Genomic DNA, 27,588 nt, shown 5'->3' on the forward strand with positions numbered 1-27,588 from the left:
TGTGCAACTGGTCTTAGGTTTATTGTTTATTACATCTGCAAAAGCCAAAATCAAAGATAACTTGAATCCTGGCTGTATAACCCATCATATGTCATGGTCTATAGTGACCACGACATCTAAGTGGTTAGATAGAAGAAGGAGGGGGCTCTGTCACCCCATCATTGCCAATGATGGGTTTTACATGGCTGTCAGCAGCGCAATTAAAGCCAACAGGTCTGCCATCTTTGGGATGACAAGTTGTCCATTTGTCTCTAATTGTGTTATTTTCATCCGACAGACATAATACACTGCAATACAGAAGTATTATTGTGTATTATATCAACGATGATGAGATCACATGGTCAAGTTCCCTAGTGCACTAAAAAAAGAAAAAAGTTAAATCGTTAAAACATAGAATAGTTCCATTGATGGGAACGTTGTGGCCCTATGAACACAATGATACAAATACTGGTGGTATGCTCTCTTGTGACGGATTTTCTGCAAAATCAGTAGCAAATCCACACCAAAATCTGTGTCAAAATTTGTGTGCATTTGTACGAAGACTTGGGTGCGGTTCTGCAGTAGATTTCGCCCCCTTCAATTTGAGTAAAATCTACTTTGAATCCACTCCAAAATCTGTGTCCAAAAAATCAACACCACAAAGTACAGATTTTAACACAGATTTTGGAGTGGATTTTTATGCTGTGGAGAATCCATAGTAAATCCACCATGTGGGAACATACTCTAATGGCTTCACAGCTTTCATAAATCCCTACTCATTAGAAGGATGCCCTCATAGAATGCTTAAGTCAAAGTATCCCCCTGCTGTAATCTGTGGAGGAACCTGACTGCAAGTGGTCATTTTTCCCGCAGCACCTCCACAGGGCAAAATAAGTATTACACAATGTCCATTCACATTAAAGGGGTTTTGTCATTAAAAAAAAAATCAATGTTTTCCTATTCCTTCCCTGTCTGTCTTCTTATCACATCTTCTCCTGGTTGAGCTTCTCCAGTGCCCCAGGTCAGCTCACTGCAGGCTGGGCCCAGCTTGTTATTAGGGCTGCATATCTCAAATTCCTTCTGGCTGAGTCAGTGAAGGTCGGATCCCTGTGCTGTAGCTTCACTGCCTAGGAAGGAATTGTAATCAATTTCAGAGATAGCTCTCTTGAACAATCTCTGAGGAAGATAGGCAGTCCTCCTGCTGGCCTGTGAGCTGTGACGTAACGTTCATTGGTTGGCAGGCAGAAGACTGCCAACCAAATGTACGTAACCTCACAGGAAGGAGAAGAATCAGGAAGCTGGAGGTGAAGTGACCCTGGACTGCAGGAGACAGGAGGCGAAGATCTGGTAAGTAGACTGACCAGGGAGGAATAGATAAGTAGAGCATTTTTCTTTTTTAGTGACAGAACCCCTTTAATTCCTTGGCAGTATAACACAGAACAGATTCTCCAGAGCAAGTGACACTCTTTGTAACTGCTCTCCACTCCAGCCAAGAGATGAGGATCCTGAACAGAGAGTTTTCTAAACTAGACCATTCCTAGGGGCTGTGGGATCAAACCTGAAAGTCCCAATTACTGACTCCGGTCCCATCTACAATATATTCCAACTTTCTAAGCTTCAAGGAGGGCATGAAGTACTGACCTTGCGTTTAGCGAGGAAACCCTGTGAACCTAACTGCTCCACTGAAATGGTAGGGGCTAATTGGGTGGCATCGAGAGGCTGTAAAGGGGCACATGGAAAGGGCTTGTTCTGATAGTATAAATGTATAATCGCTGGAGTTCCACTTTTCTGATACTTCGACCCTCCGCTACTTACGTTAATCCCCTCAGCCCCGTCCTGCAGGTGCAGATAAAGGAGTTTGCGATTGGGTCACACGTTCCACCGTTCCGGCAGGGATTTGGGAAGCACGCTGTGATCTCAGACTCGCAGTTTTTTCCTATGAATTGGGATGGACACGTACATTGGTAGCCTGCGCAAAAAGAAGTACAGCCATGATCAGAGATCTACAGAGAATAGAACAGCAGACTGGGACTTTATGCATTTTTACATAGGACTGCCTGGAGCCTCATGCATGATCTAAAGACAATTAAAAAGGAACACACAAATCCGTCTCTGCTACAGCTTTAGGGCGCATTCAGACGACCGTATATCGGCCGGGTATTCACACCGGCCGATATACAGCGTCTTTCTCTGCAGGGGGAGGAGGCTGGAAGATCCGGGAGCAGTGCTCTGAGCTCTCGCCCCCTCTCTGCCTCCTCTCCACCCCCTCTCCGCCCCTCTGCACTATTTGCAATGAGAGGAGGCGGGACAGGGGTGGGGCTAAGTTTCGGGAATTAGCTCCACACCCGTCCCACCTCTCCTCATTGAAAATAGTGCAGGGGGGGTGGAGAGGAGGCAGAGAGGGGGCGGGAGCTCAGAGCACTGCTCCCGGATCTTCCAGCCTCCTCCCCCTGCAGAGAGGGACGCCGTATATCGGCCGGCGTGAATACCCGGCCGATATAAGGTCGTCTGAATGCACCCTCATGTTGTAGGAAGTCATATATTGTTTTTCGCTCTTTGGATAATTTGGAGGAGATCAATGACATCATATTTATAACTGTAGCATCCAAGCCCTCTTTCACACATATGACCATTCATTCATGCGTTTTACGTTCGCCCATATGCACCGAATAATTGCATGAATGAATATTTATCCTAATCTTTATTCGTGTATTTCATGCCATTCACGAGGGGCGCTGCTGCGTGAATGTTAAAAAATACGCTGAAGTCTATGAGAGCTTGCTGCGTATCAAGCGGTACGTCAAGACCTATCTTTGTACATGGCGTATAAAATGGTCTCATTTTTCCAGGCACGGATTGTTTTACGCTCCATAGTGAATAATGGGCTATTTTTGAACAGAATTGCCCAAAAATAGAACATGCTGTGACTTTTCTACGCTGTGAGCGACAAATTGCCCGTGGAAATACGCCATTTATCAGATTTATCACTAGTGTTGTAGAACCCATGCACCAATATTTTGCAGCAAAATGGTGTAAATTCTCTTGGCCACACCCATATTTCTATACACCAATTTCAAAATTTGGTGCATGATGTGTACTCCATTTTTAGTATAATTTGCTTATTGAATTTGTACCTTGGATTTACCAATGAGAGAACAGTAATAATAATGAGTAGTAAATGTGAGTTTGTCGGATGTAGCAGAGCTGATTGTGTCATTTGCCTGACTCACTGCCATAATAATTAAATGTAGGAACTTGTCTTAACTTATCACACTGCACACATAACACAAGGTAATCAACCACTTCAGCTCTGCTACACGTACATAATATAAGTACATGTAGCAGAGCTGAAGTGGTTGATTACCTTGTTGAATAGGGTTTCATATTGATGCACAATATATACAGTATATAGTTACATTGTATCGGAATCCTTGAGAATAAAATGTGCCGTTCTTCTGTTTCACTACATGACCCAACAGTGCCATCTGCTGCCCGCATGGCATTACTACAGGAGAGGGAACTAACGATTTCACATACCAGCATTTATACAAATGAGCGTGCATTTCCTACTCTGGGGGATCTGTGAGGACTTGGGGGGATGTATTGCGGATTTCCAGAGCGGATCCCACACCAGAAACTAGTGAAGTTGTCACATCCCCATCCAGAGGCGTAACTTGAAGCTTCTGGGCCCCGATGCAAAACTTGTAACAGGGCCCCCAACTATAATGCTTTACTTATAGTACTGGGTTCCCTATATGGAGAAAAGAGGCCTTATGGGCCCCCTAAGGCTCCTGGGCCCGGGTGCAACCGCATCCCCTGCATCCTCTATAGTTACGCCCCTGTCCCCATCCACACGTGGTGGTAAAATCTGTGCGGATATCAGGCTATCCTGTAGGTTTGTGGACTTATCAATGGATCTAATTCACATGCAAATCCTCGTATGTTCACATATGCAGCTTTTGCAGTATTTTTTGCTGTAACTACAGAAAAACTGCAGCAAAAAATGCTGCAAAAATGCTTAATTTGGTCGAAATGTTGTGCAAAGTCTAACAAAAACATTCAGCAGGGTCGGTACATATGAATACACTGCCACATCGCCACTGCTCTGCCTCCATAATACTCCACCTACTTGCTCCATGAGAGGAGGATGAGCGGCGCCCACTAGCGCTGATCCTATTCAGGGGTCACAACTACAAGGTCATTTTCCAAATGTAAGTAACACCTAAAGGGGTTTTCCAGGATGGAGATATTAATGGCCTGTCCTCAGGTTGGGCTATGAATATCAGATTAGTAGGGGTCTGCCGCCTGGGAAGAGGCCACGGAGTTCGGGTGAATGCCATGGCCAGCGATGTCACGTTCATCCACCATCACCAGGCACAGTTACAATATAATCTACAGTGCTTGTGCTGCTCATCTACGAGCTTCAGCCAGCGGGTCATCGGGGGTCCCAAGCAGCGGACCCCCACTGATCTGATAGTGAGAGATCATCAATATCGTAGTCTCAGAAAACCCTTTTAATCATTGGGCAGTGATAGATAGTAATAATATACTTTGGGTTCCATCTCCTCACCGTCTTCAGGATGTCTGCTTGCTTTAGTGAATGGAAACATTGTACGCCCTGACCTTATACGCCTCACAGTTTGTTACAATGTATCCAATCTAAACAACCATCCGTGAGTTAAAGGGGTTTTCCAAGCAGTGGAAAATTGACTTCTACCTCATTGTTTTTTTTTTGTTTTTTTTTTAAATTTCCTCTGGATCAACATTGGGGGGTAGTAAGCTGAACTGGATGGACATATGAGTTTTTTCAGCTTTACATACTATGTTACACCGGGGTCGGAGCGGAAGCTACAGCTCCAACCTCTGTGTAGTGGCCGGCGCTCATAATTGCAAACACAACTGCTATTGATTTCAAAGAGACCCCAGCCTGCATTTACGGGTGACGGCCACTACACAGGGGTCGGAACAGCAGACTTCACCCCAGCCCCAATGTATCCCGGCTCTGACAGCCGGCACTGCTTGGAAAAACTGTTTGTAGCGCCAATCCTGATTATTTGCTACAATGTATCAATGTTGAGCCTAAAGCACATTGCAGCGATCTCAGCACTCCAGTGCTTTAGGCTGCCTGTCCACGGGCGTTGCGATATCCGCCGCCGGGGAGCAGGAGCCGGCTGCTGGATCTCTGCGGTCAGCCTATCTGACAGATAGACTCACAGCGGAGAATCGCGGCAATTTGCAGCATGCTGCGATTTGCCGCCCGCAAGTGGAGAATCGCTATGATTCTCTGCTCGTAGACAGGGGGCTGCACTTTCCATAGCAACGCTATTGAAAGCTTGCACTGCGTTCACCGCGGCCGGATTATCGCTGCAGGGAACGCAATGCAGAAACGCCGGTGGACAGGCAGCCTTAAGGTAGCTCTACACGTTACAACTGTCAGGTGTATTAGGGAGTGAAAGTCCTTCAAGTGAATGTATGCGGAGCGCTGGGATCGTTCCGGCCGCCCGCCTCCACTTACAATAAACAGGAGTCACTCAAAGACTGAGCGGCTCCTATTTACTTGACCCGACAGTCGCATGGTTTGCAATTCTGCTAAAAAACTAAGCGCTCGGACAAGTGAGAGATCTCTCGCTCAGCGCCCTGTTTAAACCCCAAACAACATGGCACAGCATGGCGGAAACCAAACAGACCCCAATATAGTCAATTTGGCACTGTTTTGGTTCCGTTTGGCATCATTTGGTTCCGTCATAAAACAAACTTGTTTGGCCGCGGAATTCTGGTTTTCCCGCTCCCCTTAGAGACCATGAAAATAGAAGCTATAACACTTGTTCTCGTTAGGTGTTTAGTCGTTCCTGACCTCGGCGACCCTAACGGCTCCCTCCCTCCATGTTTTTCGGGTTTGCACTGCTTCTTTCAGTTGTGTGATATCCATGGCAGTATCAGCTGCTGTGAACTTCACTTTAGACACTCCATGTATCACCATATTACGCCTCGAATGGCGCCTTATTAAAGGGACGCGGTCATCACTTTTGAGCCCCTTAAACTAAGTCATGGGACTCAAAGATGAGGGAACGGCTGTGACTTTGCTCCCTTCACGCCCGCCAGCAGTTTGACTCTTTCTGCGTGCGCACATCCCGGTCATCTCTTTGCCGGTCATCTCTTTGGGAGGTGTGAATGCAGAAGAGTCAAGCTGCCGTTGTGTGTGAACTGTGTGAGGATCAGATCCGGTGAATCACAATCCTTGGCGCATGTTACTTATTTCTGATTTTTCTTACCATGTGGACAGAAATTCACACAGAGCCGTGATAACCCAATTCACATGCTGGGGAAGAGGGAAGCCAGATCTGTGCAGGATCCATTCTATGATCAGCCTTATAGGTTTCTGGGACTTTCATATTGATGGACTTTCTTGGGGCCCATGTTACGTCTCTGTCTGCTGGTATTGTTGCTCAGTCCCATTCACTTTGATAAGAATGAGCAGCAACAAGCTGCAGTACCTGACACTGACACTATTATATGTATGGCGCTGTCCCTGGCATACAATGAACGTGAACTGGCTCCTTGAGTCAGCTTATTGGTGGGGATGCCCACTGATCTGTTATTGATGGTCTATCCTAAGGATTGGTCATCTATATCCAAGAGGGCGACCCATTATGCTGATCATGTTTCCATAGAGGTTAGAAGCGCCTTGCACTCATTTCCCTTGTTAGCTAACAATGCAGTTCTTCCGGAAAGGGGAGTCCTGCACAAGTTCTTGTAGCAAAGGGACTGACAGCAGTCAAGCCTGCACCCCCTTTCTTCAAGGACCCCATAGCAGCCGCATGGCCGGCCTTTATGCTACCCTGATGGCCATGAGTGAGATGCATCCACCTGCAGCCCCCTGAGGACGGCCTAAACCGGACCATCTGTAGCAAACTCTCAACTGTTAGAAAGGAAAATAAAGACAAGCAGTTTCTATTCACTGACAGCATGCAGAGATCCTAAAAAAAAACATAGTAAGTGATGATTAATTTGCAACTGGAAAACCCCATTTGGATGACATAAGAAAACTCCAAGCTGCAGTAATGAGTATTTACCACCGGATGGCACACTGGTACAGCTCCCGCCGTTCTGGCACGGCTTGCGCTCACAAGCATCAGGGTAGAGCACACAGCCAAGCTTTAATTCAGTCAAGCCGACCACTTCTGCAAAGCTGCTTCTCTTGTTCTGAAGTGGCAGTTCATTGTTATTCAAGATGACTGAATCCAGGCACCCCTGGAAGCCGCCCAGGACCTGGGTACTCCTTTTGTCAGTCAGGCTCCGGACATTCTCCACTTGCACCTGAGCTCCAAAATAAATAGAGCTATCAGTGCTGAGAGTCTGGTAGTAAAGTGGCGCTTTGCGACGCTCCACGTAGCTATCATCCAGCGACAAGCTTGTGAAATTCCGGTTCAGCTCCAAAAAGACGGAGTGCCAGCTCCCATCATTAACCGTCCTGCCAGAAATTCCCAGGATTCCTGGGCCGCTGCCACAGTCCAATTGGAACCACAGCTTACCATCCACTATCTGCAGGAGAGAGACAAAAAGAGTCAGCGCCTGAAACACTGAAGAACGGAAACAGTCAGCGCCGCGTGGGGGGCGATACTGAGATGAAGTGGATGAGACACGGCGGCTGACGGCCGTATGGTGGGGAGATGGCGCTCTATGTGCGCAGATATCAGACATGTTTATATACAGTTATGGTTTCCTTGCAAGACCGTATGTATCAAAGAGATAAATGAGGGATAGACAGACAGACACAGACAGACAGATAGATATGAGATCGATAGATAGATATGAGATAGATAGATAGATAGATAGATAGATAGATAGATAGATATGAGATAGATAGATATGAGATAGATAGATATGAGATAGATAGATATGAGATAGATAGATATGAGATAGATAGATAGATAGATAGATAGATAGATAGATATGAGATAGATATGAGATAGATAGATAGATAGATAGATATGAGATAGATAGATAGATAGATAGATAGATAGATAGATATGGGATAGATATGAGATAGATAGATAGATATGAGAAAGATATGGGATAGATAGATAGATATGAGATAGATAGATATGGGATAGATATGAGATAGATAGATAGATAGATATGAGATAGATATGGGATAGATAGATAGATATGAGATAGATATGGGATAGATAGATAGATAGATAGATAGATAGATAGATAGATAGATAGATAGATAGATAGATAGATAGATAGATATGGGATAGATATGAGATAGATAGATAGATATGGGATAGATAGATAGATAGATAGATATGAGATAGATATGGGATAGATAGATAGATAGATAGATAGATAGATAGATAGATAGATAGATAGATAGATAGATATGAGATAGATATGGGATAGATAGATAGATATGAGATAGATATGGGATAGATAGATAGATAGATAGATAGATAGATATGGGATAGATATGAGATAGATAGATAGATATGGGATAGATAGATAGATAGATAGATATGAGATAGATATGGGATAGATAGATAGATAGATATGAGATAGATATGGGATAGATAGATAGATAGATAGATAGATAGATAGATAGATATGAGATAGATATGGGATAGATAGATAGATATGAGATAGATATGGGATAGATAGATAGATAGATAGATAGATAGATAGATAGATAGATAGATATGAGATAGATAGATATGGGATAGATATGAGATAGATATGGGATAGATAGATAGATAGATAGATATGAGATAGATAGATAGATAGATAGATAGATAGATATGAGATAGATAGATAGATAGATATGAGATAGATAGATTGATATGAGACAGATAGATTGATATGAGACAGATAGATAGATATGAGATAGATAGATAGATAGATAGATAGATAGATAGATAGATAGATAGATATGGAATAGATAGATAAATAGATTTGGGAGAGATATGGGAGAGATAGATATGGGATAGATATGGGATAGATATGAGATAGATATGGGGTAGATAGATAGATAGATAGATAGATAGATAGATAGATAGATATGGGATAGATATGAGATAGATAGATAGATATGGGATAGATAGATAGATAGATAGATATGAGATAGATATGGGATAGATAGATAGATAGATAGATATGAGATAGATATGGGATAGATAGATAGATAGATAGATAGATATGAGATAGATATGGGATAGATAGATAGATATGAGATAGATATGGGATAGATAGATAGATAGATAGATAGATAGATAGATAGATAGATAGATATGAGATAGATAGATATGGGATAGATATGAGATAGATATGGGATAGATAGATAGATAGATAGATATGAGATAGATAGATAGATAGATAGATATGAGATAGATAGATAGATAGATATGAGATAGATAGATTGATATGAGACAGATAGATTGATATGAGACAGATAGATAGATATGAGATAGATAGATAGATAGATAGATAGATAGATAGATAGATAGATAGATAGATAGATAGATAGATAGATATGGAATAGATAGATAAATAGATTTGGGAGAGATATGGGAGAGATAGATATGGGATAGATATGGGATAGATATGAGATAGATAGATATGGGAGAGATATGGGATAGATATGAGATAGATAGATATGGGAGAGATATGAGATAGAGAGATATGAGATAGATAGATAGATAGATAGATAGATAGATAGATAGATAGATAGATAGATAGATAGATATGAGATAGATAGATAGATAGATAGATATAAGATAGATAGATAGATATAAGATAGATAGATATGAGATAGATAGATATGAGAGATAGATAGATAGATAGATATGAGATAGATAGATAGATAGATATAGGATAGATAGATATGAGAGATAGATAGATAGATATGAGATAGATAGATATATAGATAGATATATAGATAGCTATTAGATAGATAGATAGATAGATAGATAGATAGATAGATAGATAGATATGAGATAGATAGATATATAGATAGATATATAGATAGATATCGCCCCCGACTTCACAGTTATGTAGCATGTTTGCATCAAGCCTCATATAGAACTAGTACAGAAGTCAGGAGTGAGCAGAATCCAACCAACCAACCTGAATCCGATTCCCGTATTTCCATTAAGGCTAAAAATTACCACCCGTGTTCTGATTGGTCACAATGGATGACATCGGTCCTTTTCTTTTAATATAGCATTAAAGAAGCATGAAAACCCCCAAAGCTGTGGAATATAAATCTAGCTGGCGCAGTGTATACTGCCGGGTGGTATATTTCATGTCTCCAGCAGCAGGATCCGTCATCACTCACGCCAAGTGACAGCAGTTTAGAGGGATCAGATGTCAGCGCAGTTAATTCTCCACATGTGAGAAGCGGCCGGGAAGCGTCTACGTTATCCGGCCAACAGCACCACACTAATAGTGTAAACCCTGACGGGGATCAGTGGGGACCTGGTCATCGCTGATCAGGGGCAAATAATTGTATTAGGGTGCTTTCACACCGGACAGAATATTGCGCAGGACACTGTCAAATATTCCGCGCGTCATTCGTGCAAATTTTGATGCAGAATTGAAAATGGAAGAACTTGCCAGCAATCCCACAACAAAGCGAACATTTAGGGCCCTGAACACGGGCGCATGCGGTCTGGCGCTTTTGCGCACATATCGTTGCATTTTACTGCATTAATTGCGCTCGCAGGGCATGCTCACTCGGGATGGGATCCAGCGCTGGAGCTTGTTGTGATAGGTAATCGCTGCAGCCAATGAGGCTACGGCATCACCGCTGGTTCTCCTGGCATTGGTGCCAACATCCTGAGGGCCAGGATTTCAGTATTGTGACGCTGCAGCCTCTCCTTGGCTGCAGTAGTCACCTGAGTTCCTGTGATGTCATCTATCTATCCCCACCGAGAGCACAGCCGAGTCGCAGCACTGGATCCCAGTCTGAAAAACTACTTTACGATTTATTATAAGGACGACATCAAAATTTTTACCAGAATTTCCTTTTAAAAAGATTATTTTGTGTTCTGTGTCCTTTTTTTCTTTAAAGGGATTTTTCATGATTGAAAAACATGGCTACTTTTTTTCTAGAAACAGCGCCACATTTATCCATACATTGTATTTGGTATTGCAGCTTGGCTCCACCGCAGTACATGCTTTGAACACGCAATACCATGCATTACCTGTTGTTGGTGGTGGCACTGTTTACGGAAAAAAGGAGCTCTATTTATCTAATTCTGGACGTGTCCACTGCATTGCATTACTCAGCTTCTTTGGGAGTATGACCAGGGTTGGTTTTAGCGGGTAGTAAATTGGACAGTTACCGAGGACAATCATGTCCTAGGAACTCCGAAGGATGGAAAACTTGTGAGCAAACCAAACCACCGATGTGTGTTGGCATATTTGGGAACTGAATTATAGTCTTATGAGGGAACTACTAGTGACCCTCTCATAATTGGAGTTTCCATGTATGGTAATCCTCCCCGTGACCCCGGAGTGCGGCATAAAGTCACATGACAAGTTTTCCATGGATCAGTTTCAGTGTGAATCCACATTAAATAGGAAATTCCTGCGATCCGAGTAATTTCTAACGAGGCCGGTCATCGGTGGTAGACTAGCCGAGGCTTCACTGCCAACTGCATCGGGTTATCTAATGCAGCGGTGTGGAGAGTATACAGAGAATGGCGTGATGGAGGAAAACATCCAGCGAAAGGGGATCCTGTAGGCATAAACAACTTGTCGCCAAAAGGGGTCAGAGGAGGATGTCAGGAATTGTTCTAATGAACAGGCCGTGCACAGACAAGGAAATTGCAACAGAATACAACACATCTAACATGTCCAAATACGCAACTTGCGGTTCCTTAGCACGGATGGGCTATAACAGCAGACGGACAGTTCTATCAGCTAAGGGGCACAGAAAGGTGAGAAACCAATAGGCACAAAGAGTGCAAAAATGGGATTAGTAAGTGGTGGAAAAACATGATCAGATTAATCCAGTTTTCTGTTGCTGATGGGAGGCTCAGAATTTGGGGCAAGCAGCATGAATCGATGACCCCTTCCTGTCAGGCTGGTTGAGTAATGGTGTGGGGAAGGTTTTCTCAGTATACCCAGAATCCTCAAATACCTGTGGACGGACACTACAACTAAGTACTGACCACAAGAGGTCCAAAACACTACCAGATGGGGGTCCCTAATAAAGTGGTCTTTCAGTGTATATGGCATTGTTATGTGGATACTGGATCTTATTTGGCTGCTTTATGGCGGTATTATATGTGTTGTATACAGCGGCACTTAATCATGATATAAACTTGGCTAAAAGTAGAAGAAAACTGTCTAATAATGCTAAGATGGATGTGGCTAAACTTTTCAGTAGTAATAAACTTTATTTGCCTAAATACATTGCCAAAAAATACCGTTCCCCCCCCCCCCCACCCTTATCTACCGTATCTACAGACCCCAAGAGAGACCCTCCTACGTCAGCTTCCGAAAATCATCTCCCTATTCCGCAGAGCATAATATGAAAATTCTTTTGGGAGTACATCAGCCGTATAAGGTCCATCTGTAAGTTCATATACTTAATGCCTACAAGATGTCTGGGGAATTGTGTGTACTTTATGGCGGGTGTATCTAATTAAAATGTTGCTTGTTTCACAACTGGGAGTCATTCCAAGCCAAGAGATTTGCCAGAGTACAGTAAAAAAAAAAAATGGCTGAAGAACTGATAATAAGGATCCTGGGTAACACATCTCCCTGACGTCTTGCCAGGAAGACTCCATTTACTATGCTGACGAGGAGTCGGTAAAATAGAACATAAAGAGGAGTAACGGCTCCGAGCCGCAGCCAAAGCTGAAGGTGATTTCGCAACAAATTAGGATTCCGGCCTGGATGCTCTAATCTCATTATACTTCTTAACCTCCTTCATTCTACCAGCAGATGTTGAGAGAAAGGATACAACCCTTTCCATATGTTCCATAATGAGTTCCCAAGAAGACGTGTCAGGCGGGCCGGACATTTTGTTTCAATCACGGTTCAAGTAAGATAAGTTATACAGCGGTTTTCTGGTTCGTAGAGATTGGGATGGAATTAAGGGGGGTCTCGGCTTGATAACAAGGCAAGGTCCCTTTAAAAGGTCACTAAACCTAAAGTTGGAAACGTATAGAAGAGCAGTGTTATAGTTGCATTATATGCATTACTTCAAGTGTAAGGGGTTAACCCAATTGATATGCCTTCCTACATGGTAACAGGACCTTTCAGGGAGGTCACATGATTTAATTGAGCTCTGATGCAGTAAACTGCCTGCACCTTAAACTGAGATTAACAGATTATCTCCAATATAAGTCAATGGGTCAGCTCCTGTTCATTGTGTGAATGGCCCATGAGGCTGCAGTGAATGGCCCATGAGGCTGCAGTAAATGGCCCATGAGGCTGCAGTAAATGGCCCATGAGGCTGCAGTAAATGGCCCATGAGGCTGCAGTAAATGGCCCATGAGGCTGCTCCTAAATGCTCTAAATGCTACAAAAGGAAACCTTTTTTCCGTTTTAGTTATACTAGATTTACCTGATGTTCGCTACATGAACATAAAATGTTTGGAGAAATGGTTGTAAATGTTTTAAGAACTGTAAAGCCAAGGATTTGACTTGAACTGTTCGCCGTCCACGGCTTGGTCTTCCAAGATTTGGGGATATGGCAACAGTCAGACTGGTAAGCACTTGATATGAACGTTGCTTAGCAATGCTCGACTCTCCCTAGCGGCACTGTTGGCTGAAGCACAACAACACTGCTAGACTCAATATAGGAAGTTTGACTTCGCCTGACGGGTCACTCATTGTATCAAACGCAAATTTTATGATTTTACGGCAGTGGTGAGGATGTAACAAAACTAATGACACCAAAATCGTCCATCAAAGGTCGTGCAAAGGGGTCAAAGTGTGGTGCAAAAAAAAGCCTGTAGGCTTTTTTTTATGTTAGATTAGGGGTAATAAGCTAAAAATAAACATTTTAAAAAAAATTGTAGCTTATTTTTAAAATGAGTACATTTACGTAAAAAGGAAGTACAGGAAAAGTTTCCTGATCTTGCTTCGTATGTTTTGATATGTAATTTGTGGCAAGTTCCCTTTAACCCTTTCCAATCCACTGTCTGACCTGTGAAGACATTATGATTTAAGGCTGTACAGCTCCAATGTTGGAAGACGTCCGTCAGGGTTCTCTTACTGTATATTGCCAGCCTCTCTGCTGTCAGAGCCTATCCAACGTGTCACCTCATGCAGTACTGGCTTTAGCCAGCATATAGCGCCGTTGTATAAAAAGAGCAGAAAAAGAGTAAGCCCCCCTAGGAAAACCAGGATACAAATTGGAAGGGAAAGGGTTAAATGTCGAATAGGCAAAATGACCATAGTCATGTGAAGACAACAGAATAAAGAATTCTATAATCAGAAAATAAAAACAGATTAGAAAAATGGAAAAGGTTTCTTTATCTGGTTTTAGTTGATGAAAAAAATATTGATGACGTAGTCCCTTTAAGGTCAGATTAATTTTTCTGGTTAACGCAAATACAGTGCAGGATTAAAGCTCCTGTTCCTGCAATGTAGCAGGAGCAGTTTGGGTCCTTGGCTGTTAGTCAGAGCCAAGGACCCGGAGAAGAAGGCAAAAGTGGTATTTAACGATCACGTGACCACCAGGTGCCCTCTGCCACAACAGAGCTGCAGGGTCCTAACAGGCCCAGATCAGCTCAGCCAGTGACTACTGTCACTATAGGGGGATGTAACTGGGGGGGTCCTATGGATGTGACTCCCATGGATGTAACAGCTACAGTGGAGAACTGTTATAAATAAAGACAATTTGAATGCCCCCCCATCTTATATGATGTCATGTACAAAAATAGATACAAAAATAAGTAGAAAAAATGTAGTTTAATATAACAAGAAAATGGAAAAAAGGCAATGAAAAAAAAAATATATAAAATAGCCCTATTTACCATGGGAAGAAAAAAAAAGACTTTTGTGGATGAGGGGGGGAAATAGGGCAGTAAAACCACCACATGGGTAAAATCCCTAAAAATTGCCTGGTGCTTTAGGGCCCAAAGCACCTCAGACCTTAAGCAGACGGCATTAGGCAGAAAATACATTGTCCCTGTAACTACAGTGAGATTTGCTTACGTCTACTTCCTTTCCCTTTAAGTGCCCCCCCACCCCACCCCCCCCACCCCCCACAGATTTCATCTGACTCTGGGACTCTGGTGCAAAGAAAGTTAAACACAGGAAAATACAGTTTCAAGCTTTAATTGCTTGTAATGACCTAACCCACCCCGATGCCGCCGCGCCATTCTGTAGCAAACTAGCATTTACATACAAAAGCTTTTTAGGAAGTCTTCAAAGAGCCTGCATGCAGAACGAAGGATACGGCGGTTCTGCAGCCTCCAGAGAGCGGCGGCACCGGTTGGCTTTTTACCTTTCCTGCTATATTATGCATGAGAAGAAATTACACTCATTTGGTTTTGTAAACTTAATTAAAATGCATCTTAGAAGTCGAGGCGGGTTTTAAAAAATGATGTCCAAGTCTGTCCCTTTATAGAACACCTACCTGCTGCCACATCAGAGAGCAGCTACTGTGTGATCAGTGACTACAGCTTACAGCGCATTATCTCTTAGAAGGTTGAGGAAGTCGGAAATCCATTTGCTATCAACTACCAATCCCCTATGTTTTACACTGCAGCTCTGCTTGTTCTGATTGGCTGCGGTGTATATGCATAGGCTCACCGGGAAGACTGTGTATAGTGATAGACACCATGTAATACCACATTTCTCCTGTAATGGCCACTGCAGGAAAAATCTGTAGTTGCCCATAACTTCCCAACTGATCACTGAGGGGTTCTGCTCCCAGACCCATGGCAATCAGTTGATCATCATTTAGAGGAGTGGTTGTCCACATAGTACAACCCCTTAAAGGTATATCGCTCTAGGGGACAGGTACTGCAGCACCCATCTCTGAATGGACACTTGTTGGGTTTTCAGGAAATAAGATATTGATGACCTATCCACAAAATCGGTAGAGGTCCGCAGCTCTGGACCTTAGCTGAACAGAAGAAGCACCACGGCCGCTTCACTGCATACCAAGCACAGTGCCGTACATTTTCGTGGCAGCTGTTCCTGGTATATTAGGTCAATCCCATTCACCTGAATGTGAATGAGATGCTTCTAGGTCATGTGACCAATGAATGCGACATCACAGGCTTGAGAGAGGGCCATGGTGCCCATTTGAGCACTGCAGCCTCTTCAAACAGCTAACAGGTCGGGGTCTCAAGCTGCCCGCCCCACTGATCTGATAATGATGACCTATCCTTTGGATATTGATAAACTATCTTGGATCCATAAACCCCCTTTAAAACTACTGAGTTTCCATTCAGGGATAGGAGTACCTGTCCCCTATAAGCACAATGTGCCTTTAAGGGGTTGTACAAGATGGACAAACCCATTCTCTAAAAGAAGATTAGCTGATGGGTCTCGGAGAAAAATCTTCCAGCAATCAGCTGTTTTCACCATGGCAAATTGTGGGCAGCGGCATACTTTTTCTGCTGCGGCCACTACAGGTGACGTGTGGTATTACATGGTGCCTATTCAAACGAATGGGTAACTTCATAATACATAGTCACACTGAGTCCTCCAGAAAGGAGTTTCTATTGCTGTGGCTCTTCACTCTGGTTAATAGAGAGAGTGAGAAGACTGACCATGACGGCCATATACGCCAATATCCTGAGAAGCCATATCCATATCCTGAGAAGACTGGCCATGACGGCCATATACGCCAATAATGCATATGAATACAGAATGTACAGTGCCTACTCTTCTTGTAAACCCTTCCCACCACAGGACATAACTTTACATCATGGCTGGAAAAGTAGAGATGAAAACCCCCCTAAAAAGCGTTCTTATGACCAAAATAGACTGTGTCCTTAAGGGGTTAAAGGGATTATCCAGGGTTAGAAGAAAAACATGGCTGCTTTTCCCCAAATACGGCACCACCCTTGTCTATAAGGTTGCGTGTGGTATTGTATCTCAGCTTCACTGAGGTGAATGGGAGCTGAGCTGCAATACCAGACACGACCTATACACAACAGTGGCGCTGTGTTTGGAAGAAAGCATCATGCTTTTCTAACCCTGAACAACCCCTTTAAATCTACTAAAAAATCTGACTTACCAAGATGTTAAAACTAAAAGTTTCATCACCTCTGATCCTTATTGAGGCGTAAGAAATCTCATAATCATCCTATTTCTACGTAAGGGGTCCCTGAGCTGGTTCGCTGCAGAGGTTAGACATAGTAATTACCAGAGAGGACGATGTTGGGAGGAGGGCGATGGAGAATCATATAATAAAGCGTGGAATCTCCGAGCCCCCCGCCTGGGCCGTTCTCAATACGTGTCTAATTACATTGTAATATGGCAATGCTCTATTTAAACCTCAGCCAATAACCGTTTATGCTGATGAATGGCGCGTATGATTTTGGGTTATGGGCGACACACTGAGTGCAAAAATGAAGCTGAGATGATGAGAATCGGGGCTATACGGTACATTTACTCAATATGGAGGCATCAAACTAATGAACTATTCCATGAGTCCCCGCAAGAAGAGATACGGCATTGATTACTGTAGAGTGGCACCGATTATTGACCAGCCGATTGGGGTTTAGCGCCCTTCTTGCGCCGCCGCTGCTCTCCAGCATCTTTTCCCCCTTAATTGCATCAGATGTATAGCTGATAGTATAGCCGACTTACTTTCAGGATCATGCAGGGATTGGACCTTGTGTACATGATGATGGCGTTGTTCTGCAGAGTCCGCATTCGAAGGCCCAATCTGAATTCATCCCGTTTGCTGTTCTCCGAGACTCGGTACTTAATGTAACTGTTTCCAGCAAAACTGAGTGAGGTATGTCCTAAAATGATGACAAAGACATTGTATTCATGCCATGGTGATAATATACCGTACTACATAGATGTGATAACATAGGCCAAAAAAAAGACTCAAGGCCCAACTAGGCTGCTTCGTGGTGGTCCAGCATGCGCACCGCCACTGCATTCATCTCTACCGGTCTGCAGAAGAGAAGCGGAGTACAATGCTATGCGGTCACCGGTAGTCCCTAGAGATGAACGGAATGGTAGTGTCTATGCTTGACCAGCCCTCCTTTTATATGGAGAGGACATAGTTCCGTTGAGACCCAGCAGTCAGACCCCACCAATCAAACATTGATCCCTTATTTTGTTGATAGGGTTCTCCCTGGACATCCGCCATCGGCAAGAAAGTTGGAAGCCCCCATTTACATTAGATGGTTGGCCTGACCCGCCAAAATTGCCATGTTCAGACGGCCGATGTACAGCTAATATGTATGACCACCTATATAGGGCATTTAGGCAGGGGTTGTCTCATCTTTCAGAGAGGTAGATGGGTCCTGAATTTTAACCCGTCCTCTATATTATGAACCCCCGGGTCTTCTCTTGTGGTGGTTCTTGAGGTCACAGTCCTCGTTAGACAAGATTGACACGGCTCATTGTGATTACTCTTCAAAAATTGACTTTAGTCCAATTCGACTTCCAGCATCTTAATGTGCTTCACCTTCCGCCCCACCCCGGCCGAGCCGTTTATCTTCCTCTTGCTTTATTTATTACCTTTGGGTTTTAGGATAAAGAATATCTGCAGCCGTTTTCTATAGAAATGAATTTTAAAAGCTTCTGGCAGCCCTGATAATACTCGCTGAATAATGGATTTTACCTGAGCACTCTCCCAGTTTGCCTGGTGGGCACTGGCAGATAAATGGTCTCCGGCTGACTTCATACCCCACGCATTGCATATCCTCGGGACACGGCTTGTTTAAACATGGATCTGCAGATCCGGGGCAGAGTCCACCTGCAACATACAGAAGAGTCTGAGAAGAAAGAGAACTACCTGTTTGTACTATAAAGATGGGGGCAATATTGAAGTAGTAAGACATGATTTACAATGCAGAGCTTTATCTTCCTATGGATATGGATTTAGACTCAGTTATTGGTTTTCCTTATACAAAGCAGTCAAAAATACGGATCCAGCCCTATATATCCATACTGGTGTCCTATATTGAAATAAGAATAGCGCACTTGAATCAGAAAGCATAGATGCGCTACACAACGGTATGGTGCTCGGGCCCCTGGAACATGAATTTCAATTTTGTGTTGCAGTCCCTGTAAGAGATAGAGAGTAAAACCCAATTGCAAAGTTGAAGAGTAGCATGTGAGCAGCAGAAATCCACTTGCTGCATCTCTCTAAGTTGACTATCTATATATATAAAGCTGAAAGCCCTCACTGACTGACTCACTGACTCACTGACTGACTGACTGACTGACTGACTCACTGACTCGCCAAAAGTTCTCCAACTTCCCGATGTCTTAGAAACGTGAAATTTGGCAGGAGCATTGATTATGTCATAAATAGGAAAAGCTAATGGGTCCCAACTCGATTATTCAATTCTAAGCGCAAAAGAATTAGCGTCCAAATTTTACGTACGGAATGTATTTTTCTCACTTTCCAGTGTCATAGAAACGTGAAATTTGGCACGAGCATTGATTATGTCATAAATAGGAAAAGCTAATGGGTCCCAACTCCGTTATTTAATTCTATGCGCAAAAGAATTAGCGTCCAAATTTTACGTACGGAATGTAATTTTCTCACATAGAAACTTAAAATTTGGCACGGGCATTGATTATGTCATAAATAGGAAAAGCTAATGGGTCCTAACTCGATTATTTAATTCTATGCGCAAAAGAATTAGCGTCAAAATTTTACGTACGGAATGTATTTTTCTCACTTTCCAGTGTCATAGAAACGTAAAATTTGGCAAGAGCATTGATTATGTCATAAATAGTAAAAGCTAATGGGTCCCAACTCGATTATTCAATTCTATGCGCCAAAGAATTAGCGTCAAAATTTTACGTATGGAATGTAATTTTCTCACTTTCCGGTGTCATAGAAACGTGAAATTTGGCACGAGCATTGATTATGTCATAAATAGGAAAAGCTAATGGGTCCCACCTCGATTGTTCAATTCTAAGCGCAAAAGAATTAGCGTCCACATTTTACGTACGGAATCTAATTCTCTCACTTCCTGATGTCATTTTATATAAAGGAAACGTCGCATGGTTACCTCCCGTGGTGTTTCCTGGGTAACACAGAGAACTACGCAAAATGGTGAACATATGTTTTTCGGTATCTCTAAAGTAACCACGACTTCATAAGATTTCCGTGTGAACACCAGATAAACACCAGTACCAAATTAACTCGGGCGAAGCCGGGTATATCAGCTAGTACCCTATATAACCCCATTGGATGCTGTAGAACAGGCCTGCACAACATACGGCCTGTGGGCCACATGCGTCCTGGCAGAGGACTTTTGGCAGTCCATAGTCATGTCACAGTCATGTCATGTTAGCCTAAACTTTACCGCTAGCAGTGATGTTCTTTCGGCAAGAGTATGCAAGCTCTAATGGAAAGCGATGACTTTATGGAGTCTTTAGTAATGAAGCCGCCTTTCACCTTTTCGGCAACAAACGTAATGTTAGAATCTGGGGGAGAGAAAGCCCACCTGTCTACATGGAGCGTATGGGCGGCCCCCCCAAGGTGAATGTAGGAAAATATAAGGAACAATCCCGGGGATTTCGTACCTGGACTCTACAGATGTGCCGTAGCTGGATAGGAAATTCCAGGTTTCATCTTCCAACTGGACAGCGCCCCCACACCCCCACTCTTCACAATGAAATCAGAAATGAGCGGCAACTACCAAACAGATGGATCGGCCGTGCAGGTGGTAACGATAGTGAACGTCTCCCTTGGCCTCCACGTTCCCCGGACCTTATGCCTTGTGATGTTTCCTTCGGGGGAGTGTTAGAGTCTACATGCCCCCCTTACCACCCACCATGATCTGCGGCCTCCCAGAAGTCATTGCATCCATTAGTCATGATCCGTGTATGGAAGAAACTTGGCTCCAGGCTCCATGTGTGGAGTGACAAAAGAGGTCGCATTGACGCCTCTGATGTGGAAAACATTTTTGATGTTGTGCAACAAAACTTTTTGAGCTTCTAGTTCCATCAAATGTATATATCTGAGTGTCATTAAATGTGATTTATGAGGGGTTCAAATCGGAAAGACCATTTGTAGTAACCCTGTATTACAATGTAGTAGAGTGAGGCCTCTCTGACAATTATTTGGGATTTTTGGCATCTACAGATGCAGGCTATGACTATTGTGCCTTAAAATCTCACAGGTACTTCTTCATCCTGAGGAGCGTTGCCTGCAGTACGTTGTGCCATGGTGACAAGTTAATCTTCCAGTACCACAAAGGTAAACTATATAAATGTAACTGAAGCGCGTAAAAAGAAAAACATATAGCAGATCATTCCCTTAAATACGCTAAGTGCCATCTAAAAGACCTGTTTAACTCCCTATGCAATCAATTACGGCATTTGATGGAAGGCCCGCGTTGCACTGACATGGAAACGCTCGGCGTACGTCTCCTGACCGGCCTCGTTATTACTCAGACAAACATATATTTTCTTTCAGAAATGGGTAAATTACTGTTTTCAGAAATGACACAGTTCAATTACTAACTCAGACGAAGTCTAAAGAGAGTGACAAGCCAAGATTTTATGTTACCGTCTCGTCTGCCATAACAGTAAATGAATGATGTGACCGGAAAACGTCAGATTATACGCAGTCTACGGGAATATCATACATTTTGGACTATGAGAAGTTAAACCCAAATTCAGCTGTACGACTCCACTATGTCATTTGCACTATTAATATACCATATTGTAGGATTATCTTTATTTGTATAGTGCCAACATACTCCATTGAGCCTTCCCATCTGTTGCGCATTACCAGCCATTGTGTTTCTAAGCAGGGTAGTCAGTCGAACGGGGGTTGGGGGTGGGGGGGTGATGGTCACTTATTATGGGGAGGTTGGCAGTCATGTAAGGGGGTTGTGGCTACGGTATATTCACTAGTTCTAGATCTGTTATGGCAGTCATGTGGTTGGAACTATTATGAGGGTCCTATGACTGGCAAAGCTATGGGGGCTCCTATGGACGGCTCTGCGAAGAGGGCCTTGTGACTGTCACACTATAGTGGCCATGTGGCTGGTATGGTTATGGACGTTTGGTGGTTGACTCTGCTTTTGGGTCATTACAGAGATCAGGGTCACGGGACTTGGCAATGCTATGGGGGTCCGATAACTGGCTCTGCTATGAGGCTCTCTTGGCTGCCACTTGGTCCTGTAGTTGGTACTGTTATGAGGGTCCTGTGACTGGAAATGCTATGGGAGCCCTATCGCTGGTTCCATGATGAGGCCCCCGTGACTCATGCTATAGCGGTCCTGTGGATGATAATATTATAATGGTTCTGTTTCTGACAGGGTCCCATGCCTGACACTGTTATGGGGGTCCTGTGGCTGGCATATTTATGATGGTCCTATGACTTGAAATCTTATTGGCTTTGTTAATGTGACTTTATTGCTAAAGCGGTCCTATGATTGAAACGGCTATGGAGGTTCTATGGCTAACACTGATATGGGCTTCTGTGGATGTCAAATTATAGTAGTCTTGTGATTGACACTTATGTGGTCATCCCTCTTATGGAGGTCCTGTGAAAGGTAATTTTATGGAGGTCCCATGTCTTCTTCATTAAAGACATCCTGTTTCATTGTTTTGGAGTGGTTGTGACTGTTATGGGCGGTCCCTTAGCTGGGTCTATAAAGGATTTCCGGTGGCTGAGACATGTTGGTCATGTGGCTGGTACTGTTATTGGGGTCCTGTGGCTTTTGCAGTAGGGGTGTTCTCTGGTTGGTATTGTTATGGGGGTCATATGTTTGGGTCTATAATGAATTTTCTGTGACTATAAGGACATGTTGTTCTTGTGGTAAATACTATTATAGAGGTCCAATCACTGGTTCTATTATGCATCTCATGTGGCTATAATGCCATGTTGGCCCTGTGATTGGCACTGTCATAGGGGTTCTATGGTTGGATCTCTAATGACTTTCCTATGGCTATAACCACACGTTGGTCCTGTGGTTGGTACTATTATGGGGGTACTATATCTGGGTTTTTAATGGTTTTCCTGTGGCTATAATGCCATGCTGTTCCTGTGGTTAGTACTGTTATGGGAGTCCTATGGCTGGGACTATAATGGGTTTCCTGCAGCTATGACACCATATTGGCCCTGTGGTTGGCACCATTATGGGTGTTCTCAGGTTGGTAGAGTCCTGTACTTCCTTTAATCCCCTATGCTCACATTTATGTGTACCCGGGCGCTCCAGAAGACTGTCCATTCCTGAGCTGAGTGATAGCCACTCTATATGTAGCTAGTCCTAACAGGCGAGACCAGGAGGGTCAATGAAAGGCAAAGAACGAGACATATAAAAAGATGAGGGAGAATCCACTAATCTCTCTAATACCGCCGCATGGTGTATTTTCCGCGTGTGTCGCTGTATACCGCAGCATTGTACTCCCAGAAGATATTCTGCAAATGTCAGCATATGTTTATTCATATAGCGGCTCATTCATTCCACGACGCATCTGATAACTATTAATGCCGGAGAGTTTTGCATTTCAAAACACATTGAGATACGACTAAAACAAACTAATTGTGATGTTTTATAACATGTCGCATCATGAATTTCAGCAATTTGCCACCTCTGTGCTTATACTAAGACCTCACAATCAATGCCACTGTAATGCCGCCAACCTGCTCAAAGGGGCAGTATCATATTAGTTCTATTTACTATATATGTCAGTGCTATCTATTGTTCTCTGTTATCAGGCTCTGCAGAGGGATGCTGACTGGAGTATTGCATTAAGAGTCCAGTACCCATATATCCTTACTGCTAACCTGGGTTTGAGGGCGCCCACCCACTGGCGTTTGCGTTTTCCGCGGGAAAAAAACGCGTTTTTCGCGGCGTTTTCGCGGCTTTTCCGTTAATTTCCATTGACATTCATGGGTGCATTAGGAGAAAAATAAGGACACATATGCAACTGACAGTTCCTATGTTAAAAACGCAACGCAACGCAAAAAAAACGCCAGTGGACAGGAACACATGTTATCTCTATGCCTGTGCAGGAAAAACGCAAAACACAAAACGCAGGTAAAAAAACGCCAGTGGGTGGGCGCCCTCAATCTACGCCCTATTTTCCCCATGCAATGGGTTTCTCAAAAGTTCTTACCTGGTCATCAATAATGTAGTTTCTGGCAACTCTGTGTCACATCAACATTATCGAATAGAAGGGAGGAGGCGAATGAGGAGGCAAAAGTCTCTCCAATACTTGTATTCAGCCAAGCCTTTATCCTTCATCTGCCCCAATGAGGAGCTCATGTCTGTAGAGCTAATCCTGTGCATTACAGTTTCTCTCACAGCAGGGAGTATACCTTGCTCTTCATTCCACAGCATAGGTGCGCAGACTCGGGGGTGTATCCTCAGCTCCCCACACTGCAGCATAGCTGCACAGACTCAGGGGAGTATCCATAGCTCCCCACACTGCAGCATAGCTGCACAGACTTAGTGGAGTATCTTCAGCTTCCCACACTGCAGCATAGCTGCACAGACTCAAAGGAGTATCCCAAGCTCCCCATACTGCAGCATAGCTGCACAGACTCAACGGAGTATCCACAGCTCCCCACACTGCAGCATAGCCGCATAGACTACTTCTAGTCCCTTCTTCCTGCTCAGAAAGAGCTGCTTCTCATTCCCTCCCCTCTTTAAAGTCATAGTAGTTTACAAATCACTGACACAGCAGAAAATGTAATGTACTATAAAACAGTCAACAACAAACATATCCCCTAGAATTATATTCAACACTATGAGACAAGTGGAGATAGCTGAGTGCTTGTACTCACCTATCTCCAGCAGTCCCATTGAAATGAATATAGTGACAGCACTCATGCTCAGCCACAGCTCCATTCAAGCTTTTCCTCACTGTAGGCAGTGCAGAGAGGAGGAGAGGGGGCCACGGGACCCCCTATTCCTGAAACTGATGGGCGTCCCAGTCATGAGACTTCCACTGATCACACTTTTATCACCTATCCTGTGGATACCAGTAGGTGATAAAAGGCAATTCTGGGAATAGATCTTTAAGTGACACGTCTGATTCTATAGGTTACTCATTAGGACTTTGAAAATTTCAAATTCTAATCATGCAACATTTTAAGCCCACTCCCACTCTGTGTAGAACTTCCCCAAACTGCATACAAGCACCTCTTATATGTAAATATGTATAATCCACTCCCTTTTAAAGGACTAATTTGCAGGACAGTCCCACCAGTGGCACTGTTGAAAGGTATGATCAGTTTAGAAAACCCTTTCTCATATACCCTGTCAGGATCCTCACCTCTTGGTCAAAGTGAAAAGTGTTCACAAGAGCATCCTTCATTCTGGAGGACCTGCCCTGTCCCACATTACACAGGCATCCCGTTGATATGATTGGAAACTGTGTAATGCTTCATTTATCCTGCGGAGGCACTGCAGGAAAACTGAACACTCGATGCCAGTTTTCCTCACAGGTGACAGCTGATCGCTGGGGAGGGGAGACACATGATCAGCTGTTATACTTCTAAGAAAGACTAGAAAATTAAAGTGATGACCTTATTTGCACTCCCGGCACTGTAGTGCAATAACTGGATTCAGTATTAGTTATTTATAAGAAATTCAGCTTTGGAAGCTTCTAGTGTGTTCATTTGTCACTATGCTGCGTGATAAACTACACTGGTCCATGCCTACATCAAGAGATTAAATCTGGGCACTCGGCGCCAGATGTACCCTGAAACTTTAATGCATGACAGATGTAAGATTGTGTCCTTTCCCAGGTGGGCAATGAAGCCTGGCACACCAACAGAATACCTAATGGCTGCATGTTGTGTCCTCTACTAAATGTTTTTAATTTATCATATACTGTTTATGGATGTGCTACATGTCATGTGACCCTAGCGTATGACAATGCCCTTGTAACCATAGAGTATGACAGCCCATATGACCATAGCAGATGGCAATGCACATGTAGTTATCTATAATAGCTAAAATAAGTGGTAGGGCTCTACCTACAGAGTGAAACCAACAAAATGTAACGGCTACATGGAAAAAAAATTAGGAATATTCATAAACATGTGAAAGCTTTAGGTTTTCTTACAAAATATACAGTATCATACTATTTTGAGATAGCGGCCAAAAGTTGTAACCCTTGGTAGTCATATTGGAGACCATGAAAGAATGTATTCAGTCACCCAGTCAAACACATTGATACACGTATACACAAAAACTTCCTGCTTCCTCCTTCCTCCTCCAAGGTCTACCAATCTTCTACTAGTCAAACCTACATGCCCATCATGACAAGGTGGCATTCAATCCTATTCTAGTATGTTTACTTTAAAGGGGTTGTCCAGTTATAAACTACTGGAGGATCATCAAAAGTACATTTATGGGGGTCTATTTCTAGGGACCCCTGCCAATGAACTGTTCTCTGGGTCAGTGCATTCGTGCACCAAGCTGATTTCTGCAGAAAGCAGACAGCTCCTTTCCCCTTGCAGTGGCTAGGCTTGATTATTGCAGGCCAAATTCCCACTGAAATGAATGGGAACTTGTCCTGCAATACCAGGCCTGACCACTGCAGTAGGAACAGAGCTGTTGCTTCCTGTAGAAATCAACTTGGTGCATGAACTCACCTCCCTGGTGAACAGCTGATCAGTGGGGGTTCCGATTGATGAATCCCCTTTGATCTACTATTGATTATGTCTCTTGAGGATAGGCAATCAATAGTTTACAATCGGATGACCCTTTTAAGTTGTAACTATAAGGCATGCAGTAGATATAAAAAGTCTACACGTGCCTGTTAAAATGCCATGTTTTTGTCATGTTAAAAAATTGGACAAAGATGAAATCACTTCTGATTTAATTCCAGTGCGACCCGTTATCTCTACAATTCCATTGGAAAACAATCTGAAATCTTTCAAGGAAGAGAAATAAAAATAATAAAGCTAAAATAATGCGGTTGCATAAGTGTTCACACCCTCTTATATTTGGGGATGTGGTTGGACTCCTGATACACAGTAGTCGGCACTCCGCTGCAATTGTTAATAGGAATTCTGACTCCCCCCATATAAAGTTCGGCTCTTCTTGGAGGATTATCCTGATATTTTCTGAGTTGGTCCATAAAGATCTTACAGCAGATCAAAGGGGTCTGATTGTTGGAAGGTGTCAGTCAGGAGAAGGGGGCCGAAACATCTCCAAGGCGTTACATATAGCATGGGGCACAGTGAAGACGTCAGCAAAATGTGGATTAGATTTGGCACAACAGTGACATTACCAAGAACTGGGCGTCCCCCAAAAATTGCTGAAAAGACCAGAAGAACATTGGTGTTGTAGGCTGCGAAGAGGCCAACTACAACACTAAAGGAGCTGCAGGAGTTTCTGGCAGGTACTGGTTGAGTAGTGTATGTGACAACCATCTCCCGTATTCTTCATATATCCAGGCTGAGGTGTTGGGGGGCAAGATGAAGCCTTTTCCAACAAAGACGAACAACCAAGCCCGGCT

General features: G+C 43.4%; 1 protein-coding gene across 3 annotated transcripts in view; it reads right to left on the bottom strand.

Annotated features, from left to right (window-relative positions):
• The window catches only part of FAT3 (FAT atypical cadherin 3), a 522,893-nt gene that overhangs the window by 17,728 nt on the left and 477,577 nt on the right, over positions 1-27,588 (bottom strand). For all 3 annotated transcript variants that reach the window (XM_066587016.1, XM_066587025.1, XM_066587006.1), the window contains 4 exons: positions 18,758-18,892; positions 17,767-17,924; positions 7,053-7,521; positions 1,795-1,948 (listed from right to left, as the gene is read on the bottom strand). In XM_066587016.1, the coding sequence (XP_066443113.1) occupies positions 1,795-1,948; positions 7,053-7,521; positions 17,767-17,924; positions 18,758-18,892 (916 nt within the window). The remainder of the gene's footprint in view (positions 1-1,794; positions 1,949-7,052; positions 7,522-17,766; positions 17,925-18,757; positions 18,893-27,588) is intronic.

Source organism: Eleutherodactylus coqui, chromosome 1, assembly GCF_035609145.1.
Source record: "Eleutherodactylus coqui strain aEleCoq1 chromosome 1, aEleCoq1.hap1, whole genome shotgun sequence".
Lineage (NCBI taxonomy): Eukaryota > Metazoa > Chordata > Amphibia > Anura > Eleutherodactylidae > Eleutherodactylus > Eleutherodactylus coqui.